This window comes from Falco punctatus (genome assembly GCF_963210335.1).
Source record: "Falco punctatus genome assembly, chromosome: 15".
In the NCBI taxonomy this organism is placed as follows: Eukaryota; Metazoa; Chordata; class Aves; order Falconiformes; family Falconidae; genus Falco; species Falco punctatus.
The window spans coordinates 23,181,400-23,201,278 of record NC_137595.1 but is presented as its reverse complement, the minus strand read 5'-3'; the positions used below and the strand labels follow the sequence as shown (position 1 = coordinate 23,201,278).

The window sequence follows — 19,879 nt, the reverse complement described above, 5'->3', positions numbered from 1 at the left end:
GCGGCCCTCGGACGGGGCGGGGGGCGGACCGGAGTGGCAGGGGGCGGCCCGCGGAGGCGGCAGGGACGGGTCCCACGGGGCAGCCCCCTGGCACCCCCCTGGCACCCCCGCAGGGACGCGCGCCCCGCCGCGAGGGGTGGCGCCCACAGAGCGTCCCGCCCGCCGCCCGCACCGGCGCTAAAACCGCCGCGCCCGGGCCCGCCGCTGAGTGCCGAGCCGAGCCGTGCCGAGCCTCCCCGGAGCCCCCCGCCCGCCGCTTGAGTGCCGAGCCTCCCCGGAGCCCCCCGCCGTGCCGGAGCCCCCCACCCGCCGCTGAGTACCGAGCCGTGCCGAGCCTCTCCGGAGCCCCGCGCCCGCCGCTGAGTGCCGAGCCGTGCCGAGCCTCTCCGGAGCCCCCCACCCGCCGCTGAGTACCGAGCCGTGCCGAGCCTCTCCGGAGCCCCGCGCCCGCCGCTGAGTGCCGAGCCGTGCCGTGCCTCCCCGGAGCCCCCCGCCGTGCCGGAGCCCCCCGCCCGCCGGTGAGTGCTGGAGCCGTGCCGTGCCGTGCCGTGCCGGCAGGGCTCCCGTCGGGAGGTCCCCGGGAGCAGGACGGGGTTTGCCGCCTGCGGGACGGAGGTGGCGGCTGCCGGGGTGACCCCCTCGCCCGCCATGTGCTGCCCGCCGCTCCCCGGGCTCGTTCCCTGCCTTCGCATCGGCCGGCCCACTCCGCGGAGCCGGGGGCTCGGGGGTGCTCGGGGCCGGCCCTGGCCCTCTCCCCGCCGCCGACCCTGCTGGTACCTCCCTCGGGGCCGGAGCAGGCGGCTCATCCCGGGGCCGGGGATGGGCCGGGACCCCCGGGCAGCCCTACCGCACCTCGCCTGAAGGCAGGGGCAGAAGCTGGGTCGAGACCCTTCCCTTGCTTCGGACCAGCTCTTACCGGGCTGGGCCCCTGCTGGGCTGTGGGATGCGCTGGAAGGACGGCCCAGCTGCCCGAGGGGCAGGGGAGGAGGTTCAGAGCTCTGCGGGGGGCTCGGGGGCGATGTCAGCCCCGCACGGAGTGGGCACTGGCAGCCTGCCTGCAGGGAGGTGGCAAGGGGGCTGCCCCGGCCCCAGCCTGGTTCTGCTCCCGAGAGGCTTTTTCTGGGGCTGCCTGCCTGGTGTGTGCCCCAACGCCTCCCTCCACTGGCTTCTTGCCCCCAGCAATGGCTGATGAGCTCAGTGACCTGCTGCGGGAGTTTGACGAGGTGATGGAGGACTTTGACAGAGGCACTGCATGTCAATACGAGCAGCACTTGGAGGAGCTGAAGAAGAAAGCGGGACACAGTGTGTACGACAGCGGCATTGATGAGCTGGAGAGTGAGTTGGGGCTGGGGAATGAGGAGCCCTTTGGGAGGACAGTGTCCGTGCGGATGGAGTTGCTTTGGGAGCTCTGGGGTTCCTCCATGGTAAACCACTGAGTTTCTAGCTGATCCGGCCTTGCAGTTGCCCACCTGACTCATCTCTTGCGGGCTGGATGAGTAGCATGAGGTGATGACCCCTGGATCCTGGCCCAGCATGTGCAGGGGCTCCTGCTGGGTTGGCTGCTGCAGGGCTGCACAAGGCTTGAGATAACTGGGGGCTCAAAGGGAGCCACTTCGCTCTAACCCTGAGGAGTCCCCATGGCCATGCCCAGGCAACCCCGGTGCTGTTTGGCCTGGCGGAGAAGCTCTAGTTCCCTTTTTCCAAGCATTCCTTGCAGCAGGGGAAGAGCAGATGGGCTGGCCAAGAGCCAGGGTGGATCAGGGACCCTATGCCACCCACATGATCGGTCCCTGGTTCTATAACTTGTTTATAAGGTGCCTGTGGCTGTGGGCAGTGAGTAATGCTTTGCATCCGCAGGTACCAGCACGTCCCCAAGAAGCAGTCTCAACTCCAGCGAGGAGGACCTCAACACCCCTGCCAATGCTTACTCCTCCAAAGGTGAGGCTGAGAGAGCTGTCCCCAGGGCTGCTTCCCGGGGCTTCCTTCTGCATGCCTGGCTCGGCTCAGCAGTGATGGGCTGCCTGCGGGCGGGGGTTGGGGGGTGCCAATGGGACCCTCCAGGATTTGGAGGTGGGAATGAGCCCTGGGGTCCTGGCTGGATCCTGGAAAAAGTATGAGGTTGGATTGGCTTGTTTTCTTGCCAAAGCTGCCCTCAAGCAGCATCCTTGGTGAAACCCCTTGCTCCTCTGCCCTGTAACTTCCAGCCCCCTGCCCTGGCGGATGTGGGGGTGGGTGACGCTACAGCTGCCCCATGTGAGTGTGGGACTCCAGATCCAGGCGGGGGCTGGGCAACTGCTTGGAAAGCTTCAGTGCTGCTGTTTTGACGCCTTCAGCAGCTGGGTGCAAGTGTGGGCTGTAATCCCATGGAGATGCTTCGACCCTGGGGGACACTGTGCTCGGGGGTGTTTGACTGAGGTTATTCCTGAGCTGTGCAGTGATCTGCCCGTTGCACATGCAGCTCAGCCCCCCTCCCCCCAGCCACCCTCTGTTGCTCCCAGACAGCACCTGGCTGGGACAGAAACAGCAGGCAGCTGGAGCAATTGTGGTTAGAAGTTAGAAGCAAGGGGTAGGGATCTTTTTTCTTGCAAATGAGACCTGACGTGTGTGCCTCTCTGCCAGCTAAACTCGGTGACACACAGGAGCTGGAGGAGTTCATTGCGGATCTGGATAAAGTGCTGGAGGGTAAGTACACAGCTCTGATCCTGGTGCTTCCCGAGCCCCAGGCTGCATCCAGTGTGGCAGAACACCCGGCCTGGGGCTTTTCCATTGCCTCTGGCTCAGCAGAGCCTGGCCTACCGCCCCTCCTAGCTGGGGCTCCCACTGCAGGGGCTTAGAGCCCAGGTTTGGCTGCAAGAGTGGAATCCTTCTGTCTTTTCTTTTGGTGAGGGGCTTATCTGGATATCACACCCCCATCCCTCTTGAAGCTCTTTCAGCTGGGGCAGAAATCCCATTGCTTGAGTGAATTCCCTCTCTGGTGCCTCAGTTTCCCCAAGCTGGTGAAGTGGAGCTGGTGGTGCTGTCCTGGTGGAAGGGATGGGGGATGTGGAGGCCAGGTCGGTCCTGCAAAAGGCCTGCAAGAAAGGTGGCCAAACAGCGCAACCTGCAGAGCTATTGATGTTTTTGGGAAGATGTATGGATGCTTGTGGCCCTCTGCCTACGGCATTCCTCCAGCTGCTGCTCAAAGGCTTTTCTTGCAGGGTGGGAAGGTGAGCAGCAGGAAAAGAGTATTTTTCCTTGTGGTGTACCCCAGTGTGGAAAAAATCAGCCCTGTGGAAATGTCCCATTTGGAGGGAGGAAAGTGAGGGTTCAGACTCAATCAGTACCACCGAACGCGTGCCCGTGGAGGTGCCCCTTGGGGTGTGTTGGCACCGGGCAGGTCTCGGAGTGAGACTTCTGCATCTGTGGAGTGAGAACTGCTTCAGACTGCCTGTGCAGTGGCAGAGAAGGGAATTCCAGCCCTCGGGGAGCACAGACAGGTTGTGGTCTCCTGCAGATGTTTTTCTCCTGGTGGAGGCCTTGGCTGTGGGTACTCCTAGGGAAGGTGGTGTTGCTATGCTGGGCATCTCTGGCAGCTTTACCCAGGCAGCTCTGCAGTCCTGTGAGGTTGTCTGGTCCCCAGTAGCTTCTTTTCTGGGAAAACTGAGGCAGAGGCCAGACTTCCCCTTCAGAGGGGTCCCTGGGTGACAGGCTGGAGGCAGAGAGAACTTGGTTTAAAAAAAAAAAAAAAAACTAAATACTTCCCCCAGGCAGTTCTCAGTATCTGTTCCCTTCCCTTTCGAGTGTCCAAAGTGAGGTGGCTGGTGGGAACATTGCTTCTGCTGATGCCAAGCCATGCTGGGCAGGAGCGGAGCAGGAAGGGGGCCAGAGTCCCCCAGAAGATTTCTGCTCTAACCCTGCTGCTGGTGGTGCCTGGGGTGGGGGGGGGGTTCCAGTGCACTTGTGCAGCCCTCCTCCCCCCAGCAGTCATCTGACCAATTATTTTTTTTTCTTTTTTTTTTTCTTTTTTTTTTTTTTCCCATTGATTGTTCTGCAGAGATGTGAGATGTGGTTTTGGTAGCAAGTTTGGGGAGGAGGACCCGCAGCAGATGAGTTCCATGCCTCCCTGATGCACCCTCTGCTTCTGTGCCCCTGCCACCCGCCGCCGGCGTGGGTGACAGCTTTCCTGTGCCACGCTGCTCCGTGCCGGGGAAGGGCAGTGCCAGCCACATGTGGGGACTGATCCGGTGATGGGACCGGCAGCTGGGCTGTGACGGTGGCTGGGACTTGCTCTGCTCCCGCATGCGGGGCAGGACTCTGCCAGCGCTGAGATGAGAAGAGCTCTCAGTGAGGGCACCAGGCTCTGCCCTCTGAGGGGGGCTGGCAGCGCTTGTGACTGAGTGGGTTTGGGGGGTTTTGGAGGGGGTATCCATGCCGCTGTTGAAGCCAGAGGAGAAACCCTTGGTGAGTTTAGGGAAGATCAGCTTGCAGTACATCAGTGAGAGCTTGGTGTCCCCTCCTGTGTCAGAAAAGACTGTTCCCACAGTAGCATCTGTTGCAGGTGGTGACTGTCGCTGCTGGCCCTTTGCTTTGCACAGGGAGCCGCAAATAAGGCCCTGCCTGCGCCGGAGTGCCACTGCCTCGGCTGCTACGGTAAATACTGTAAAAAGGATGCTGTGCACTGTACAGAGGGGGTGTGTTTTTATGAACAGGATTTTAAGGCTTTGTGCTTGTCTCTGTGTGTGTGTCCAGGCTTTTCCTGTGGGCTCCTCTCTTCCCTGCAGCTGCCGGGCACCAGGGTTGGGCATCAGAGAGGGGGGAGAGGCCTCAGGGGAGCAAATTAAACATTTGTCTGCCTGAAGAGGGGTAGGCAACCCCCTGGAACAAGTCCACAGGGGGTGTGGGTTTGCAGCCCTCTGCCTCGGGTGGGCTGGGGGGGCTCCCTGCCTTGCAGGGTCCCTGCCAGGTGGGTAGCTTGGTGGGGCAGGCAGAAGGTGCTGTTGATGAGGGAACAGGCTAGATACGAGATCAAGCTGGGGGCAGCTGAGCTTGGAGTGAGGTTTGGCAGTTGGGATGGATGCTCAGTTCACCCCTGGGGTTTGCCCTCCCTGGAAGCGGCCCCGTGAGCAGTGGGATGACTGGGAGATCAGGAGAGCGGAGGAACCTGGGGCTCTGCACGTCTCTGGGCTGGCAGTGCTGCCCACGTGGGTCAGGGCCACGTGCGTGCGGCTCTGTTGTAACTGTCTAAGCAGGAAACAAGGGTTTTAGCTTCTCCCCTCACCCCTTGGTCTATGGGGTGCTGGTCAGGAGGATGTTGGTCATCTAATCTGCCAGCCTGGGGTTTAGTGCTGTTGCAGAAATCTGCTGAACACACATTAATCCTGCAAACTCAAGTGCTCAGGAGGGAGGACAGGAGAGTGGTGGGGGCTTCTGAGCAGCCCAGCAGAGCCCTGTGCAGGGCAGATCATGCATGGGGACACTTTCCGCTGTCACTCTCCCCATGCTGTGTGACGTGGCTGTAGATCTGCTCCCAAAAAGACCCGGTGGCCCCGTCAAGGGGCAGCCAGAAGATGGGGGCGAGAGCTGTGTGGTGTGGCCAGGGTGCTCGGAGCTCTGCCCATGATGCTTGGCTGTGATATGGGGGCTGGAGGACCCCGCTCTGTGGGGAGGCTCAGCCCACATCAATGGGGCTGAGGCAGCAGGAGCTGTGGGGACTGTCCCTGCTATGCACATTGGTAATGGCAGCCACGCCAACCACTCGGCATGTTTTTTCCCTTCTGAGTCATTGCATGCACGCTTTTTGCCCTCGCAGTCTACTTCTGACTCTGGTATTTGTTCCACCCATGGTCCCTTTCTGCCTCTGGGTGTCACAAGCCCCTTACCAGCCTGTGTGGGATGGGGATTTTTAACAGACCACCTCCAACCCACCCAACAGCACGGTCTCTCTCTGGGTCATGATGATGCTTGGTGTTGGGCTGTGGAGTCCCATGGCATCACCTTCCCTGGGCACCGCGTGCCAGTTTACACCCGTGCAGTGTCTGCAAACGTTACTAAGCAGCTGCAGATATAAATACTTTCAAGTCCCAAATCTGCTGTGGCTGATACGCCCCTGCAGCAAAGTAACAGACTTGAAGCTTCAGAGAGGTTGTTTGTTGTGAGCGTTGCCAGGAGAGGGGTTTGGGTTCCAACATGTGTTTCCTCCAGCCCCTGGAATCGGGCAGGCTACATGGGTGCTGCCAGCACCACGAGGCCAAGCTGTCCCATGTTGCACAGGATCCTCTCCAAGGCTCGTGGTACCTCCTGCACCCAGTGATATAGCTGTCAGCATCTGCTTTGGCTGGTGCTGGGTGCTTCACAGTGCTGGTGCTATGTGTGGGTGACAAGGTGACATGGGACCTAATACCAGCACTGTCCTGCCCAGCCTGCACCAACAACAGCAGCAATGGTGATGCTCAGCCTAGCTCCCCAGGACAGACTTGTGCACATCGCTGTAAGCAGACTCTTTTGGGCACAGGGGCTCTGGCAGGTTCTCTGCTGGGACAGGATGTGGGACTTTTTTTCCTGGAGACCCTGGGCAGGGGTTGGGAACACTCCTGGGTGGCGGGGTGGTACTGAGATGGGGGCTACGGCATCCTCTGGCCCATGGTGGGACAGTTGTCCAAGAGCCATTTTGCAGCCCGGGAGGACCACTGCCTCCTGGCCATGCTCCGGGGGTGGCTGAAAACCCAAGAGCAGGGAGGGCTGAGGCTGATGGAGACAGTCAGTGGGGAGTTGCATGCACGTGCAGTGGAGGTGCTGCAAAAATAATCAGTGTGAACAGGCACGTCCAGCAACACACCAGTTCCTCCCTGTGGCCCCTCTTCCTGCGGCAGCTCAGAGGAGGCTGGATCAGGGCCAAGGAGCCCTGGGAGCAGCAGGGCTGGGCTGGACTCTGTTGTGCTCTGCAGAGTCTTGAGTGTGCTTTGGATCTGCCAAAGTGGGAACCAACCCTCTGGAGGCACTAGGAGCTGAGGGTGCTGGAGGAGCCGGCGATGGTCAGCCCCTGAGCAGCGCTGCCCAGGGGATGCTGGAGCCCCCAGAATCATCTGGGAGCTGCTGGTCCCGGCTGGTTGGGGTGCAGGCAGGAAAAGCAGACTGCAGCCCCCCAGCCTGCCATAGCGGAGAACCCCAGCCCTAGCCAGGCTGGAGGAGGCACACGGTGCCTGCACGGGACCACCTGCAAAGCTGCCACCACTTCCAGCCACACATTCACCACCCTGCAGGCTGCTGCCTGCTGAGCGCTTGCTTGTTTTCTTAGAAGCAAGAGCAGCACACGTGGAGCTACTGAGGGACGGGAAGTGGCTAACCAGCACCGAGGCAACTGCATAGGCCTCCTGCCTACATCTTTTCCTTCAAGTTCAGCTGCAAAGCCAGGTTTTCTGAAGATCATGGTGGTTATTGCTCCAGCAGTGGGTCCCATACACTTTTTTCACAGGGTCTTCAGCAAGCCCCCTCCTCCAGGCTGGTGGCATTCAGTTCCGGCTGCAATGCCAGCTTGCAGAGGAGCAGATCTCCTGGCGTCGGGGACCTGAACAGCCAGGAGGTGAGAGCTTTAGCAGAGGTGGCCTGTAACCACATGGGGCTGGCTGGCCACCAGCCATCCCCCTGCCTTGCTGCACGGAGGGCAGCCAGCACCCTCCCTTGGTGGCCACTGCCGTAGGGACCACCACCTACAGAGGGTAGATGATGTCTGTGTCCCGCTGTATTCACAGGCCCTCTTGCTTTTCCCCTTTCTAGAATCTGCAGGAAGAAGGGATGGGGTGCCTTTGGCTGGCTGGAGGCATCCCCGCAGGCTTGTGGGGAGGCAGGACAAACGTGAGAATGTCAGGGCTTCTGGCTGTGTTGGAGGCTGGGGGAGCTGGACATGCTCCCTCAGCCTACCCAGGCTTGATGTTCCTTGATGAAGTTGCTCCCACCTGGAGGGATCTCTGTGGGAGTAAGAAGAGTTACCAAAGTTCCCCTAAAAAAATTCTAGGTTGCATTTCCTTCATCACACCCTGCTGACCAGGTCAGCTTGGAGAAAGGCATACAAGGCGAGGTATTCCTCCACCAAAACACCACAACAAGGAGCTGCTGCTCTCGCTGAGCTTAAAACACAGTAGGAGGAAGGGCTCAATTTCTAACTGCAGAAAGATTTAGATCAGAACCTCAGTCATCCCACCAAAAGTTCTCCTTCATCCCCATGTGACTGTGGCTTTTTGGTCCTCTCCGGACTGCTGAGCGCCGGCAGCTCCAGCTGGTGCGATCCCCTCCGGCAGCCAGGACACTGGTGTGGTGCTGCCCGGGGCTGCGTGCGCGGGGCATCTGTGGCACACTGCTTCAGAGAGGGACCACATCCTTCTGCGGGAGGGAAGTCCCTGGCTGCCCAGACAGTCTGGCTGTGGTAATGCAACAGCCTGTATCTATTTTGGGAGATAAACTAATGCTGGGGATGCCGTCTGCTGCTGCCTTTTTTTCTCAACAAGCCCTCTCATGTTTTTGGGGGGACCTTTCCACATTTATGGGAAAGGGAGAAGTGGAGCCCTTTCAGGTCCTGACTTACAAGCCTATTTTCCAGCATGGTTTTTAGCTTGAGCTGGAGAGCTGCATGGGGGCAGGCACAGCTCTCATCATAGGTCACGTTTCCCCTCCAAAAGCCTGGCTTATCACTCCTTGCCCACCCAGATGCCAGCTCATCCCGTGCTGCTTTGAGGGTGCCCGGCCCCCAGGGGCTGGTCAGCCAGCAGCAGCAAGGGGAGCACCTGTGGAGGTACCATCCTGGGGTGAGCAGGCAGGAGCATGGTCTCTGGGACCTGGCCATGATGCTGGCTCTGGGTCCTCATCAGCTGGTCCTCCTCCTGATGGGTTTATGTGACAGTCCCCAGCTGTGCTGAGCAGCTCAGCTCTTGAGCCCTTCCCTCCCTGCCCTGTCCGCCTGCCTGGGGGCTGCTGTCCTCAGCCTGGGCTTTGACCTGCGATCGGACCGACTGGGGTCCTGCCTGTGGGAGGTAGCAAAGCAGGTATCAGTGCAGGACCTGGGAAGACCAAAGTCTCCACCACCCGAATCCCTGCCCGAGAACAGCCCTGGTGATGCCTGCAAGGGGACAGAGGACCAGCAGGACCACAGAGGAGAGCTTAAGATGTTTTCCTTGGGGGTGCAGATCCCCGATGCCCCAAACATCAACTGGCTCCCCTCTGCTGCCTTTCACCACTTTGCCAGTGCAGCTAGACACAGGCTCTGGGGGCATCTTGATTTTGGGGACCAAGGAAGGATGGACACAGTGACCCTGCCTGCCCCCTGACATAACAAACCCAGCCATCTCTCAGCTCTTGAAACATGGGTTCTTGCATTCAGCCACCACGGACGGGAGACACCCGCTGCATTACGTGGGGTGGCTTTGCCTCCTCCAAGGGAGGGCCGCACTTAGGCAAGGCAGGAACGCACGCAGGCTTTCACTGCTCCTCTCTGTTGAAACTACTGCCCAGAAACAAACTTCCTTCCCAGACCTGAAAGGGGTGACACAGCCCCGTGTCACTGGTCCCATCCCCCACCTCTCTACTGTCCTTGCCCACAGCTTCCACCAAAGAGACAGCGGACTTCAGCCGTGATGCCATGGAGGGATGTGAAACCATGGTGGGATCCCATGACAACAAAGGAGACTTGGGCTGTTCCAGGTCATGGCTGTGCTGGGGGAGTCCCCAGGGTGGCCAGTCTGGCTGCTGGAGGGAACGGCAGGATGGAGAGAGGCTGGCTGGCACAGGGCTGCAGGGAGAGCTGTAGTTCAGCTGAGCAGCCCCAGATCCTGACTGAGAGTGTCTGGAACATGGCAACACGGCCCTTATGGGCCAGGTAAGAGGTTAGGGGCTTCAGGAGCCATGATGGGCTCAGGCTACCCCCACAGAAGAATGGTGCAAGGATGAAGTTAGCCAAGTTGCGATGAGATGGGATGGAGGGAGGTCTCTGTCCTGTACTGGCTGTTCAGAGAGCCAGGTTGAGCATGCCTCTCCATCCTGTACAGCCCCCATGGAGTCCCCAGCTTCACCAGCCCTCAGCAGGGTCTTCTCCAAGAGGAGCGAGTCTCTCCTGGACCATCATTCAGGATGTGTTAAGGTCTGTGAGCTGCAGCCCGGCTCCAACCAGTGCCTGAGGGACTGCCTCAGTGTGAACCCTTTCAGTGCTCAAATCCATCCCTGCAGCAAACAGTGTGGTGCTGGCTCCAACCTGTGTCCCTCCGGGCTGCAGGGAGTACTTGGTGGCAACGAGAGCTGGGGGTCTTGCTCCTGCTTTACATCCTCCGTGCTGATTTCCACCACCAGTGCCCCAAGGATGCTCCCCACCTCTGGGTGCCGTGGGGGAACCCCTGGGAAGGTCAGCAGTAGACCGGCAGTCCATGGAGACAGCACACTATCTTTAAGAGCTACGGAACCGGCAATGGGCCAGGTTTGTCCAGGGTAGCCGGCAGGCTTGTGTCTTCAGATCGGGCTGCAGAACAAGGCTGTGAGATTTCCTTAGCAGTGGTGCAACTAACTACTCTTTCTGACTCCTGAAAAAGCCCCCAAGGAATGTCTGTGTGACCCCCCTATTGTCCAGAGAACAGGAGAGCTCCACAGCGTGGGTCAGTGGGGAGTGGGTGCTTCTCCCCAGGGATGCCAGCACCCCTGGATGAGAGCAGACAAGTTCCTCCAGGTCCTTGCTGAGGTTTCACCGAAGTGGAGACCGAGGCGGGTGCCAGCGATCAGAGGGGTTTAGTGATTTTTTCCCCTGGCTGCTGTTCCCCACGCCACCCCCACCACCTGATCCTCCGCAGGGAGCTGGGCTCTGACTTCATCCCCCAGGTATCCAAATAGACAATGCTGGCAGTGGCGGCCAGCGCGGCATCCTGTCCCCTCGCCTCCCCGGGTCACTTCCCGGGATTGTTCTGCTCTGCTCGGACAGGCGCTGGCTGCTGGCGGTCCCCGGGGACTGGGAACGGACGAGCCTCACGTGCCTCTCAGCCGGTGGTATTTCATTCAGCGGCAGAGCACGTCTGAGGCACGGGATAGCAGCGGCGAAAGGTTGTCCTGCCGCTCTGGGCTTTCTCCTGCAGCCTTCCCCCCGGGTTGTTAGGAGCTGCCCTCCTGCAGCCCCCACCAGCAGCAGCGCTGGGCAGCCCGGGGCTGCGGGGTCGGAGCTCCATTTCCAAAGGGCTGACGTTGCTGAGACTGGCCCAGCTTGGGGCGAGCTGAGGGGAGAGCAGAGGAACACAGCTGATCGGGGCTGGGGCTCCCTGCTGGCTTAGCCGGCATTAACCTCATAATTAAACGAATTAAACTAATACCAGGAGGGTCCAGCCCTGTGTCACCATTCCTCCGCACCAAGCCTGCATTCAAGCAGGAAGCTAAGCCTGCAAATAACCCTCTTCGACATAATCACCCCTGATTTTCTAGCTAGCAGTCCAGTCATGCAATGATCTTTGGACTTGAAATACCTTCCCCCTCACACCTCCCTGTAATTCTTTATGGTTTCGTTAACATGATGCCCAGCCACACGCTCCTTTCCTCACTGTGTCTCATGAGTTTTGGTGTCCTGTCCTGCCCATCCTACTGCTGTAGGGCATGTTTAGATTTTAAAGTTCAACTCTTTTCCCATTTTGCTATGATATTTATTTGTGTTTGGGGGTGTGTGGGGGGGTGGGGTGTTCCTTGCTATCTGTTGTCTCCCAGCTCCGTGCTGGCTGTACTTGGAAGGCCAATGCTGGGTGGATATCGCCAGTAGCCACCAAGTGTAAATATCAGGTGGATGAGGGAGCAGCATCCTCCCCGCAGCCTCCTGTGGACCAGAGCACCCCCTCCTTCCTGCTCGCTCTCTGAGCAGTGGGCTCAGACCTGGCTCTAGGTCCTACTGCTCCCTCCAGGTCAGCACACAGGGGCAGCGGCTCCTTCCCTGCTTGGTTACAGGTAGGGTTGGACAAGAAGCTGGTTGCTTGCTTTCTGAGGATCACCTCTGGTTTTCTTGCCACCCCAGGAGGGTATGGGGCTGAGCTCTCTGTTAGCAGCAGGACAAGGCCATGCCTTCTGCAAGCTGTGCCCATTACTGGGACCTCTCTTTGGGTGTGTTCTCCAAGTGAGGTGCCAGATCCAGGGTGGGCCAGAGCACAGCAGGGACAGGTCCTGGAGCACCCAGTCTTCTGGACTGGGGTCTGCTGGGATGAGGTGGGTGGATGAGGAAACTGTAGTGGCAGGAGAGGCAAAGGGCAGTGGGCTCATCCCAAAATTATGCCAAGGGGCAAACCAGGGGCTGTGCAGATGAGGCGGTGGAATGCTGGATGCTCCCAGCGATGCTCCCAGCTCTGCTCCCACCCGCCACATGTTTCCAGCTTCTGCTATTTCAGGGCTTCCTGTTTCCCTGAACCCAGCGACTTCCTGGCAGGCTGGGGACAAGGCAGGCGGCCCCGGGGCTGTTGTTGCCTTCACGTGATGTGTCTGACTTTCACATTCAGCCAGGGGGATTTTCTTCTTTCTTCTGATGAAGCTTCTGGGCAAGCAGCATAGAAAACAATTGGCAGGAAATCGGGGATGGGGTCTGCCTTCCTGGTCCCTGGCAGCTCTGCCTGTGGAGTGTCTGCAAATACCTCCAGGTCCAGGTTTCTCTTCCTAAAGCTTCCCCATGGAGCAGCCCAGTCACCGCAGCAGTGGTTGTCACTATTGGGCTGAGCAGGACAGCCGTGGAGCAGAGCAGAGCCCTCTCTCTCCAGCCCCACAGTCCTGTTCCCCCCTTCCAAAGACCACTGCTTCACAGAAAGTGCTTTCTGCCAAGGTTTCCCAGTTGCACTTCCCTATCCTGTTTATTTCTGGTTCTTTCAAGCCTTTTGCGTGCTATACAACTGAGAAAATAAGTGCTGATTTTCCAAGGGTCGGGGGTGGGGGTGGAAGACATTCATTTAATGGGAAAATGGTGGGGCTGTCAGCCCTGCTGGAGCTGGACATGGCAGTGCTGGGGGCAAGGACCTCTGTGAGGCGCATGGCATTTCCCACACCTGGAGAAGGGAACCAGAAAGGGCCAAACTAGCATGCAGGGTAGGAGAGACCCCTTTGCTGCTGTGTGTGCCGCACCTCTGGGCAGAGGATGGGTACTTGCCATGCCTGGGGAGTAACCTGCTGCCCACCTGCCCGCTCCATCAGCCCCCATGCCCTGAGCACAGCGGGGAGAAAGGTGGAAGGCAAAATCCAGCAGCTCCTGCTCCCAGGGAGGCAGGGGGGGTGCTGGGAGCACGTCCCAGCTCGGTGCATAGCTGAAGGGTGGGAGCACCGCACGATGCACCAGGATGCGGTGGGGCTGGCTGCGCCCAGCAGAGCTGCCTGGGGCTGAGGCCAGAGGAGCTGGTCCTCAGTTCTGGGCACAAATCCCTGGGGGAGCCCAGCCGAGCCAGGTGATGACAGAGATGAGCAGGTGAAGCCAGGGGTTTACCTCATCAGGACTTGTGGCAGGGTCTTCCTCTTCTAAAGGAGTTTTGCTTGTGTAGCATGATTGTGGTGTAACCTTCTAGCGTCGCTGTTATGGTAAAAATAAGGTACCTCTTCTCCCACATTCTGAAAACAGGAGTGTCACCGGCCTCATCATGACATGTACCCTCTTTGCTGCCTCTCCTGGTGGGACGCGGGTGGTCCGGGGGTGCCAGGGCGCTGGGCACCAGGTGAAGCCTTTCCATGATGAGCTGCAGAGCCATCTTCCCACATGCCCTTGGAGGAGACATTCCTTGGGGAGGCAAACCCATCTGTGCATCTCTGTCCTGAGCAGGAGCTGGGAGCTTGCAGCGACTTCCCAGCCAGGTGAACCTATGCTCCCAGGACAAGGATGAGCCAGAGGCTGGGGTGCTGCCCTGCCTGTCCCCCACACCTGCAGGGCGGCCTGCCCCGGGCCTCTGGCCAGGAATGGGGCAGGGTCCTGCTCCCCTTCCAGCAGCACCACCCAGCCGTGCCCTCAGCACCGCTCCGTGCTCTGCTGCCCTGGCTCCTGGCAGGGACCGGCCACGCTTCCAGGCTCAGAGAAGAAACCAGCCAGGCTCTGAGCCAGCCTCCGTGGGAGGAGGGGAAGACACGTCCAAGGGCACCGAGGGATAACAGGGATGCTCCAGCAAGATGCTGTCGACTGGTGGCGGACTCTGCCCGGCCGGGGCTCCTCCCGCACCGCTGCTGCCCTCTAGCGCTGCCAGCACCCCTGCCTGTCCCCAGCGCGCTGGCGGGACTGGTGCCGGACTGGGAGGTGGGCGCCGTTGGCAGGGCTGCGGGCGGGGGGCTGGCATCTGCTGGGGGCACCACCCATAACCGCCGCGGCGGCTGCTCCCAGGAGCTCGGTGCTGCTGAGGGTGCTCGTGTGCCGGGGTGTGCGTGTGTGTCCTCGGAGAATCCGCTGCCCTTGAGTCCTCGTCAAGGTGCTTGGCCCATGGGGACAGGTGGGAGAAGGGAAACTGAGGCACGGCGGCTCTCCTTGCCCCGGCTCACACAGCAGCCCAGCGCTCCGCTCCGACCGTGCTCCCGGTTTGGTACAAGGGTGGAGGGGGATCACGGGGAGCGTCCCGGCAGAGCCTGGGGGGTCTGGGCTGGGGGGGAGCTGGGTTTAGCTCCCTGAGCCCTGAGGTACCCACCTAGTGGGGCATGGGTGGGTGGAAGCGGAGGGATGCTGGGTTTTTTAGGGCTGCCTTTTCACCTCCAGACTTGTGTGCTTTGGAGGAGAGGAGGGATGGAGCCCGTCCGGGGGGGCAGGGAGAGCCCCCAGCCCCCAGTTCTGCCCTGGCCAGGGGCACAGAGGTTGTCGTCAGTGGCCACAGTCCACACCACAAGCCAGAAGCAGACCTGGAGGTAAAAAGCTGACATTGAGCCTTTGCTTTACATCCACCTTTATTTCATTTTACACATCTTCTACCCCGAGGGAACCCCCCGAGTGCCGGCTGGCTGCCCTTCAGCAGGGAGGGGGCACGGAGGTGAGCGAGCCGGTCCCGAGGGATGGGCTGCCCGTGGGTCACAGCAAGCACTGACATCCTTTGTACCTATTTAGTGAATTGAGAGGGAAAAAGTATTCCTGGGGCTGGAGAATTTTGCCTTTCCCCTGAACATTTTCCCACTGGCATCCCAGCACAGCAGCACTTTGGGGGCTGGGAACTGCCCCACCGCATGTAGGGATTTGTCCTTCAGTTGGAAGCATTTAGGGAGAAAAACTCCGTGTGCCCCGGCCGCAGGCAAGGGAGGGAGGGATGCTGACTGTTCAGGCTGGGTGAAAAATGCCCCCCGACACAGTTTGGCAGCGGGGATGTCCCAGCCCAGGCCTGCGCGGTGTTGGGAGAGCTGAGCTTGGGGAAAAACAAGAGGAGTTAAGGTTCGGTCCACCATTCCCCCAAGAATGTCAGCATGGGGGGTCCCAGTGGGGCTCGAGGTGGAGGCAGAGGGCAGAGCAGCGATGGAGGGGTCCATGATGGGGGGTCAGTGATGGGGGCTCAGCGATAGGGGGGTCAACAATGGGGGTGTCTGCGGTGCGACGTGCCAGCAATGGGGACAGGGGCAGGGGGGAGGTGCGATACGCGCTGTGGCCTCACGCAGGGACCCTCTCCCCTCGCTTCCCCCCGCCCTCGCAGAACAGGGAGCATACCGCTTTAAGAGCCCGGCGCCCACACTCAAGATGGCGCCGGCAAAGGGTGTCTGGGCTTCACCAGCGCGGCAGTGCGCCTGCGCACGAGCCCGGCCCGGCCCGCGGCCGGTGGGCGGGGCCTCCCAGCGCGCAGTGCGGCGGCGCGGGGCGGCCGGCGCCAGGCTCGGCCTCAGCGGCGGCGGAGCGGCCCAGGCGGCCGAGGTGCGGGCCGGGGCCGGGGGCAGGGGCTAGGGCCGAGCGGCTGGGCCGCAGCGCCCGTCTCAGGGCGGGGAGGGACGCGGTTTCGCGGCTGGGAACCGGGAGCTTTGGGCAGGGCCGGCATGGGACGCTGAGGAGAATCCCGGAGAATTCCCGGGGCCCCGTGTCGTCCCGGCCCGGGCCGCGGTGGGGGCTGCCCCGGGGGAGGAAGTGCCCGGGCATACCCGAGCCCGGGTATTTGTTTATTTTACAAATGTGCGCAGGGCGGGCAGTGCCCGCAGGGTTTGTGTAGGTGCCTCCGCACCCCTTCCATGTTCTTGGTACCGCCCGCCTCCCGTAGGTCAAAGGTACCGGCGGTCGGGGGAGGGGGGCGCTCCTAGAGGCGGGTGGCTTTCGACCAGGAGCTGTGTTTTTTCTATTAAAATTAGCATATAATGAGGGTGGTTCACTTAAAGCTCGAAGGGTTTTACTGTTCCTGCCAAACGTCATGGTTTGTCACTAGGTTCAGCAGACTCAGGCCCTGCCTCCAGGCCTGGTCTTTTACGTTCTTCTTCATAGGTAACCAATTCCTATCTTGTTTTGACAGATAGCCTTCTGATGGTTTTCTTGACCTGTGCAGTGTTTCATCTTACATCACCTGTGCCAGGCAGGTTGTTCCCCATGCGCTTGGCAGGAGTGCAGTGCCTGGCACGCCTGGGGCACGGGGCCGGAGCTTCCCCCCGCAGCGTGGTGCTGGGAAGGCTGTGTGTCCTGCCTGAGCTTCCTCACCCGAGCAAGTCACGCTTTCTCTTCCAGCAGCTCTAAGAAGCTTCGGAGTGAAGGCAGGAACAGCTGAGCCTTGGTCGAAGGTACCGATGCCGCTTGTTGGATGGGTAAATGATCCTCTCGTAATCGCAATTGACCTCTCCTGTGGGTGAGCGCTGGTGCAAAATGTGGAGAGCTGGGACTGGGCAGCATACAGCAATGCGATGAGCTGCTGCGGGCATGCCACCTACTTTTCTTTCCGTCCACCTTTAGGAATAGGTGGTGCAAAAATTAGGGTGGCCAGAGTCTGGGAATCCTTAACACAGTGTGCGTTACCAGCTTCTGGATGTTGTGAGCTTTCATTTGCCCAAGTTTTAAAGCCTTCGTTAATCTTGAAGGTTGTACCTCAGTTTTGTTTTGCAGCCAGAACGAAAGGAATGATTTAACTTTTTACACTTGTGCAGAGAAGGTGTTTGTGAAATGCACACTTTGTAGTTTCCCAGGTGTTGGTGGTTCTGTTCTGGGTGGCTGTGGGGCAGGACTGTGAGTGCTAGCACCTGGGAAGCAGCGGGGACACTGGCAGACACTGCTATGCCTCTGACTCCCTTTGTTCCCAGAAGAACTCAAAACCAGTATTATGTTTTTGTTTTTAAAATATGGCTTAAATTATGGTTGTATAAAAGAGCAAATTGTTTTTAATGCTTTGGGACGCAATGGTCAAATTGTCATTTTCCCAGCCCAAGCTGGAGCCTTGCTGAGCTGCTCCTTTCTGAAATGGCCTCCCACTGTCTGCTCAGTGATAGCTGAAGGTCTTTGGTATATGACCTTAAACTTTGTTGTACCAAAATATCTTTTGAGGTTTGGTTTTGGTTTACCAAGATTTTGTGGCCTTGTCACTAACAGTTGTTCTCCCTTAACTGTAGAAGCCAAAATGGTCTGGGAGGGGCGCCTAACCAAAAGTGGTTTTTTAATAGAGCTGTGTTGTACCTGCACCTTCTAACCCACCCTGTGCACTGCACACACTTGAAAACATAATGGCAAATTTCCTTTGGTCTCCCTGTGGACTCAGTAAGTCATGATCTTCAGCTGCCAGAAAGCTGCAGAAGTTAGAAAATCACCATGGGCCCCAAAACACTGAAGCTTATTTCTCTTCTCCTGACATGTTTTGTAGGAGGTTCTTGGGAGTTTGTGCCACACAGATGTACTTTTCTCTCATGTCCCTTGCCATACAGCCGTGCTGCTGCTTTCTGCTGCCATGTGCTCTTGGCATCCCCACTGTACTTCGGGACTGGGTAACACTGTGAGGCAAGATTTTCTTTCATCTAAATACTTTCCTGCAGTCATTGTCTGATTTGTGTTTAATTTGGTTTCTTGTTTGGGTGTTGTTTTTCTTTAAAAAAAAAAAAAGCCTTGAAGCTGGTAATTGAGTAAGAAATGTGGCTGTAACACCATTATTTCAGGAAATATCAGTTAATGATACATTATTCTTTTGGCTTTAGATGTCTTGGCAAGGCAAGAAGCTGATTGTGCAGTTGTCATGTTGCAGCGTGCAATTAGAACATGGAGTCACTTGTGTTCTGGATGAAGAGCTGTGCTTCATGATCAACTGGTTTAATGAGAGGAATCATGGAGTGAGCTCTTAGGTTGGCAGTTGTTACTGTCATGCGAGCTGTTGGCAGTGAAGTTCAGCAAAAATCAGGAAAAGTCGATGGTGCAGAGGGGAAGTGGCTCTGGCATGGGGTGGTGGGAGGTGGCTTAGTGCTTGTGGAGCGTGTCCTGCTGCTGAGATGCCTGGAAACATCTCCTGCAGCACCTAGGTTTGTGTGGCTGCCTCCTAGATTTGGTATGAGGGTTTTAAGTGCTGGGTAATGTATACAAATTTTCCTTTTTTACCTGGGAATTGCATTTTCGAGGATGTGCCTGTGCGGTGATGGCGGCATCCCCTCCTCAGACTGAGGTGCTTGCTGCAGCTCCGTAGGTTCTGAAGCCTTGCCTGCTGCTTCTGCTCTTTTGCCCTGCATCTGTCTTCATCTACCTCCTCCTTCCCCAACACCCATACATTTCTTTCCCTCTGTCACGGTTCCTCATTTTCTTCTTCCATCCTTGATGTGGAAGGTGGCACCAGCTGTGTCTGCAGCTGGATCTGGTCACTAGTGAAGGAAGGCAAACCTGCCCCTCAAAATTCCTCACCTTGAGCATGCTTACACAGAAGTAGTGCTCATTCATGTACTGTCACAGGTCATTTGGTCGGGTGAAGTCCAGCCAGGTGGCTGGCATCCCAGATTGCGTGCGCAGCCGGGCAAGGGCTGGTGGTGGCTGACACTACAATCATCTGGTCTTGGACTCATCCAGCGGGTTTATCCAGGAGTTTAGATTCAAGTCTGGGTGCAGAATTGACAGCGTGGGTTTGAATATTTATGTGCATCTTGCATCATGCTTTTAATTATTCCTTCTGGAATAACAAGTCACTCTTGGCTATGCAGCACAGTTTCATGTGCAGTTGTTTGTGAAGGACTGCAAGCTCTGGTTTTGAAAGGCTCTTTCTTGGATGAGTCTCTCAAGTGTGGTAGCTCACCCATCTCCTTGGTGTAGCTTGGGCAGCATCCGAAGGCAGAGCCAGGTAACCCTGGGTGCATCCCTGCTTGATAGGAGAAGCTACAAAGCCAGATAATTTGGGCTTGTGTGGTGCTGCGTACCCGGTACTGTCACGCTGCAGCTGTTTGTGTTGTGCTTTTGGCTTGAGGCCAATACTCAGATACTCCAGAGTGCTGTGGAAACACCAAAACTAGCATTTTGGGGCTTGTGGTGACGTTGGGGGTGTTTTATAGTCATTCCTTTTCTGCACGGCTCTGTTGTGGAAGGTGGGATATTGACTGTGTGTCCCTGCATCCTCGGGGTGGAACCTTCAGGGATTTCCGCAGGGCTGAGGAATGGGTGAGACTGTCTCCAGGGAGGCTGACTGTCGCAGCATGCTGTTGCAATCTGGAGAAGAAAGAAGTGGTCGTGCTGTAGGGCAGAATCAGGTTGTCTCCCGGGCAGAGCAGGCTGCTGCGGAAGCTCCTTCTGTCTCTGTGTGGCTCTTTCAGTCAAACTTCAGCAGCCAACTGACTGAACTTTAGATTTATCTGTAGTGGATGTATATGTGTTTTATTCGGACAAAGGGACACTACAGACACACTTGGCCAATCCAGATGACTGCTTTGGTCAGATAGACACACCTGGTGGCTTTTTGGGGGGTGGGAGGTCTTAATCATGCCCCTGATTTTCATCTTATAGTCCTTTTGCCTTTTCATGGGTTTTTGTTTTAAGCAGAAAATTCTC

General features: G+C 58.3%; 2 protein-coding genes across 6 annotated transcripts in view; both read left to right on the top strand.

Moving 5' to 3' along the window:
• Positions 1 to 362: 362 nt before the first annotated feature.
• On the top strand, positions 363 to 4,701 carry LOC308053735 (regulator of cell cycle RGCC-like). Its single transcript, XM_080365394.1, has 5 exons — positions 363 to 518; positions 1,180 to 1,335; positions 1,858 to 1,938; positions 2,620 to 2,682; positions 4,034 to 4,701. The coding sequence occupies exons 2-5, from the start codon at positions 1,182 to 1,184 to the stop codon at positions 4,039 to 4,041; spliced, it is 306 nt and encodes a 101-aa protein (XP_080221520.1). The 5' UTR covers positions 363 to 518; positions 1,180 to 1,181; the 3' UTR covers positions 4,042 to 4,701.
• An 11,045-nt stretch (positions 4,702 to 15,746) lies between these two features.
• The window catches only part of LOC308053695 (H(+)/Cl(-) exchange transporter 5), a 43,883-nt gene continuing 39,750 nt past the window's right edge, over positions 15,747 to 19,879 (top strand). For 2 of the 5 annotated variants that reach the window (XM_080365268.1, XM_080365264.1), the window contains exon 1: positions 16,707 to 16,727. Coding sequence is in view for 2 of the 5 variants with exons in the window: in XM_080365263.1 (XP_080221389.1) it covers positions 16,683 to 16,686 (4 nt within the window). In the remaining 3 variants the exon portion in view is untranslated. Of the gene's footprint in view, positions 15,818 to 16,401; positions 16,687 to 16,706; positions 16,728 to 19,879 lie in introns of those variants that run through there. The other 3 variants (XM_080365263.1, XM_080365262.1, XM_080365267.1) reach the window with 3 other exon arrangements.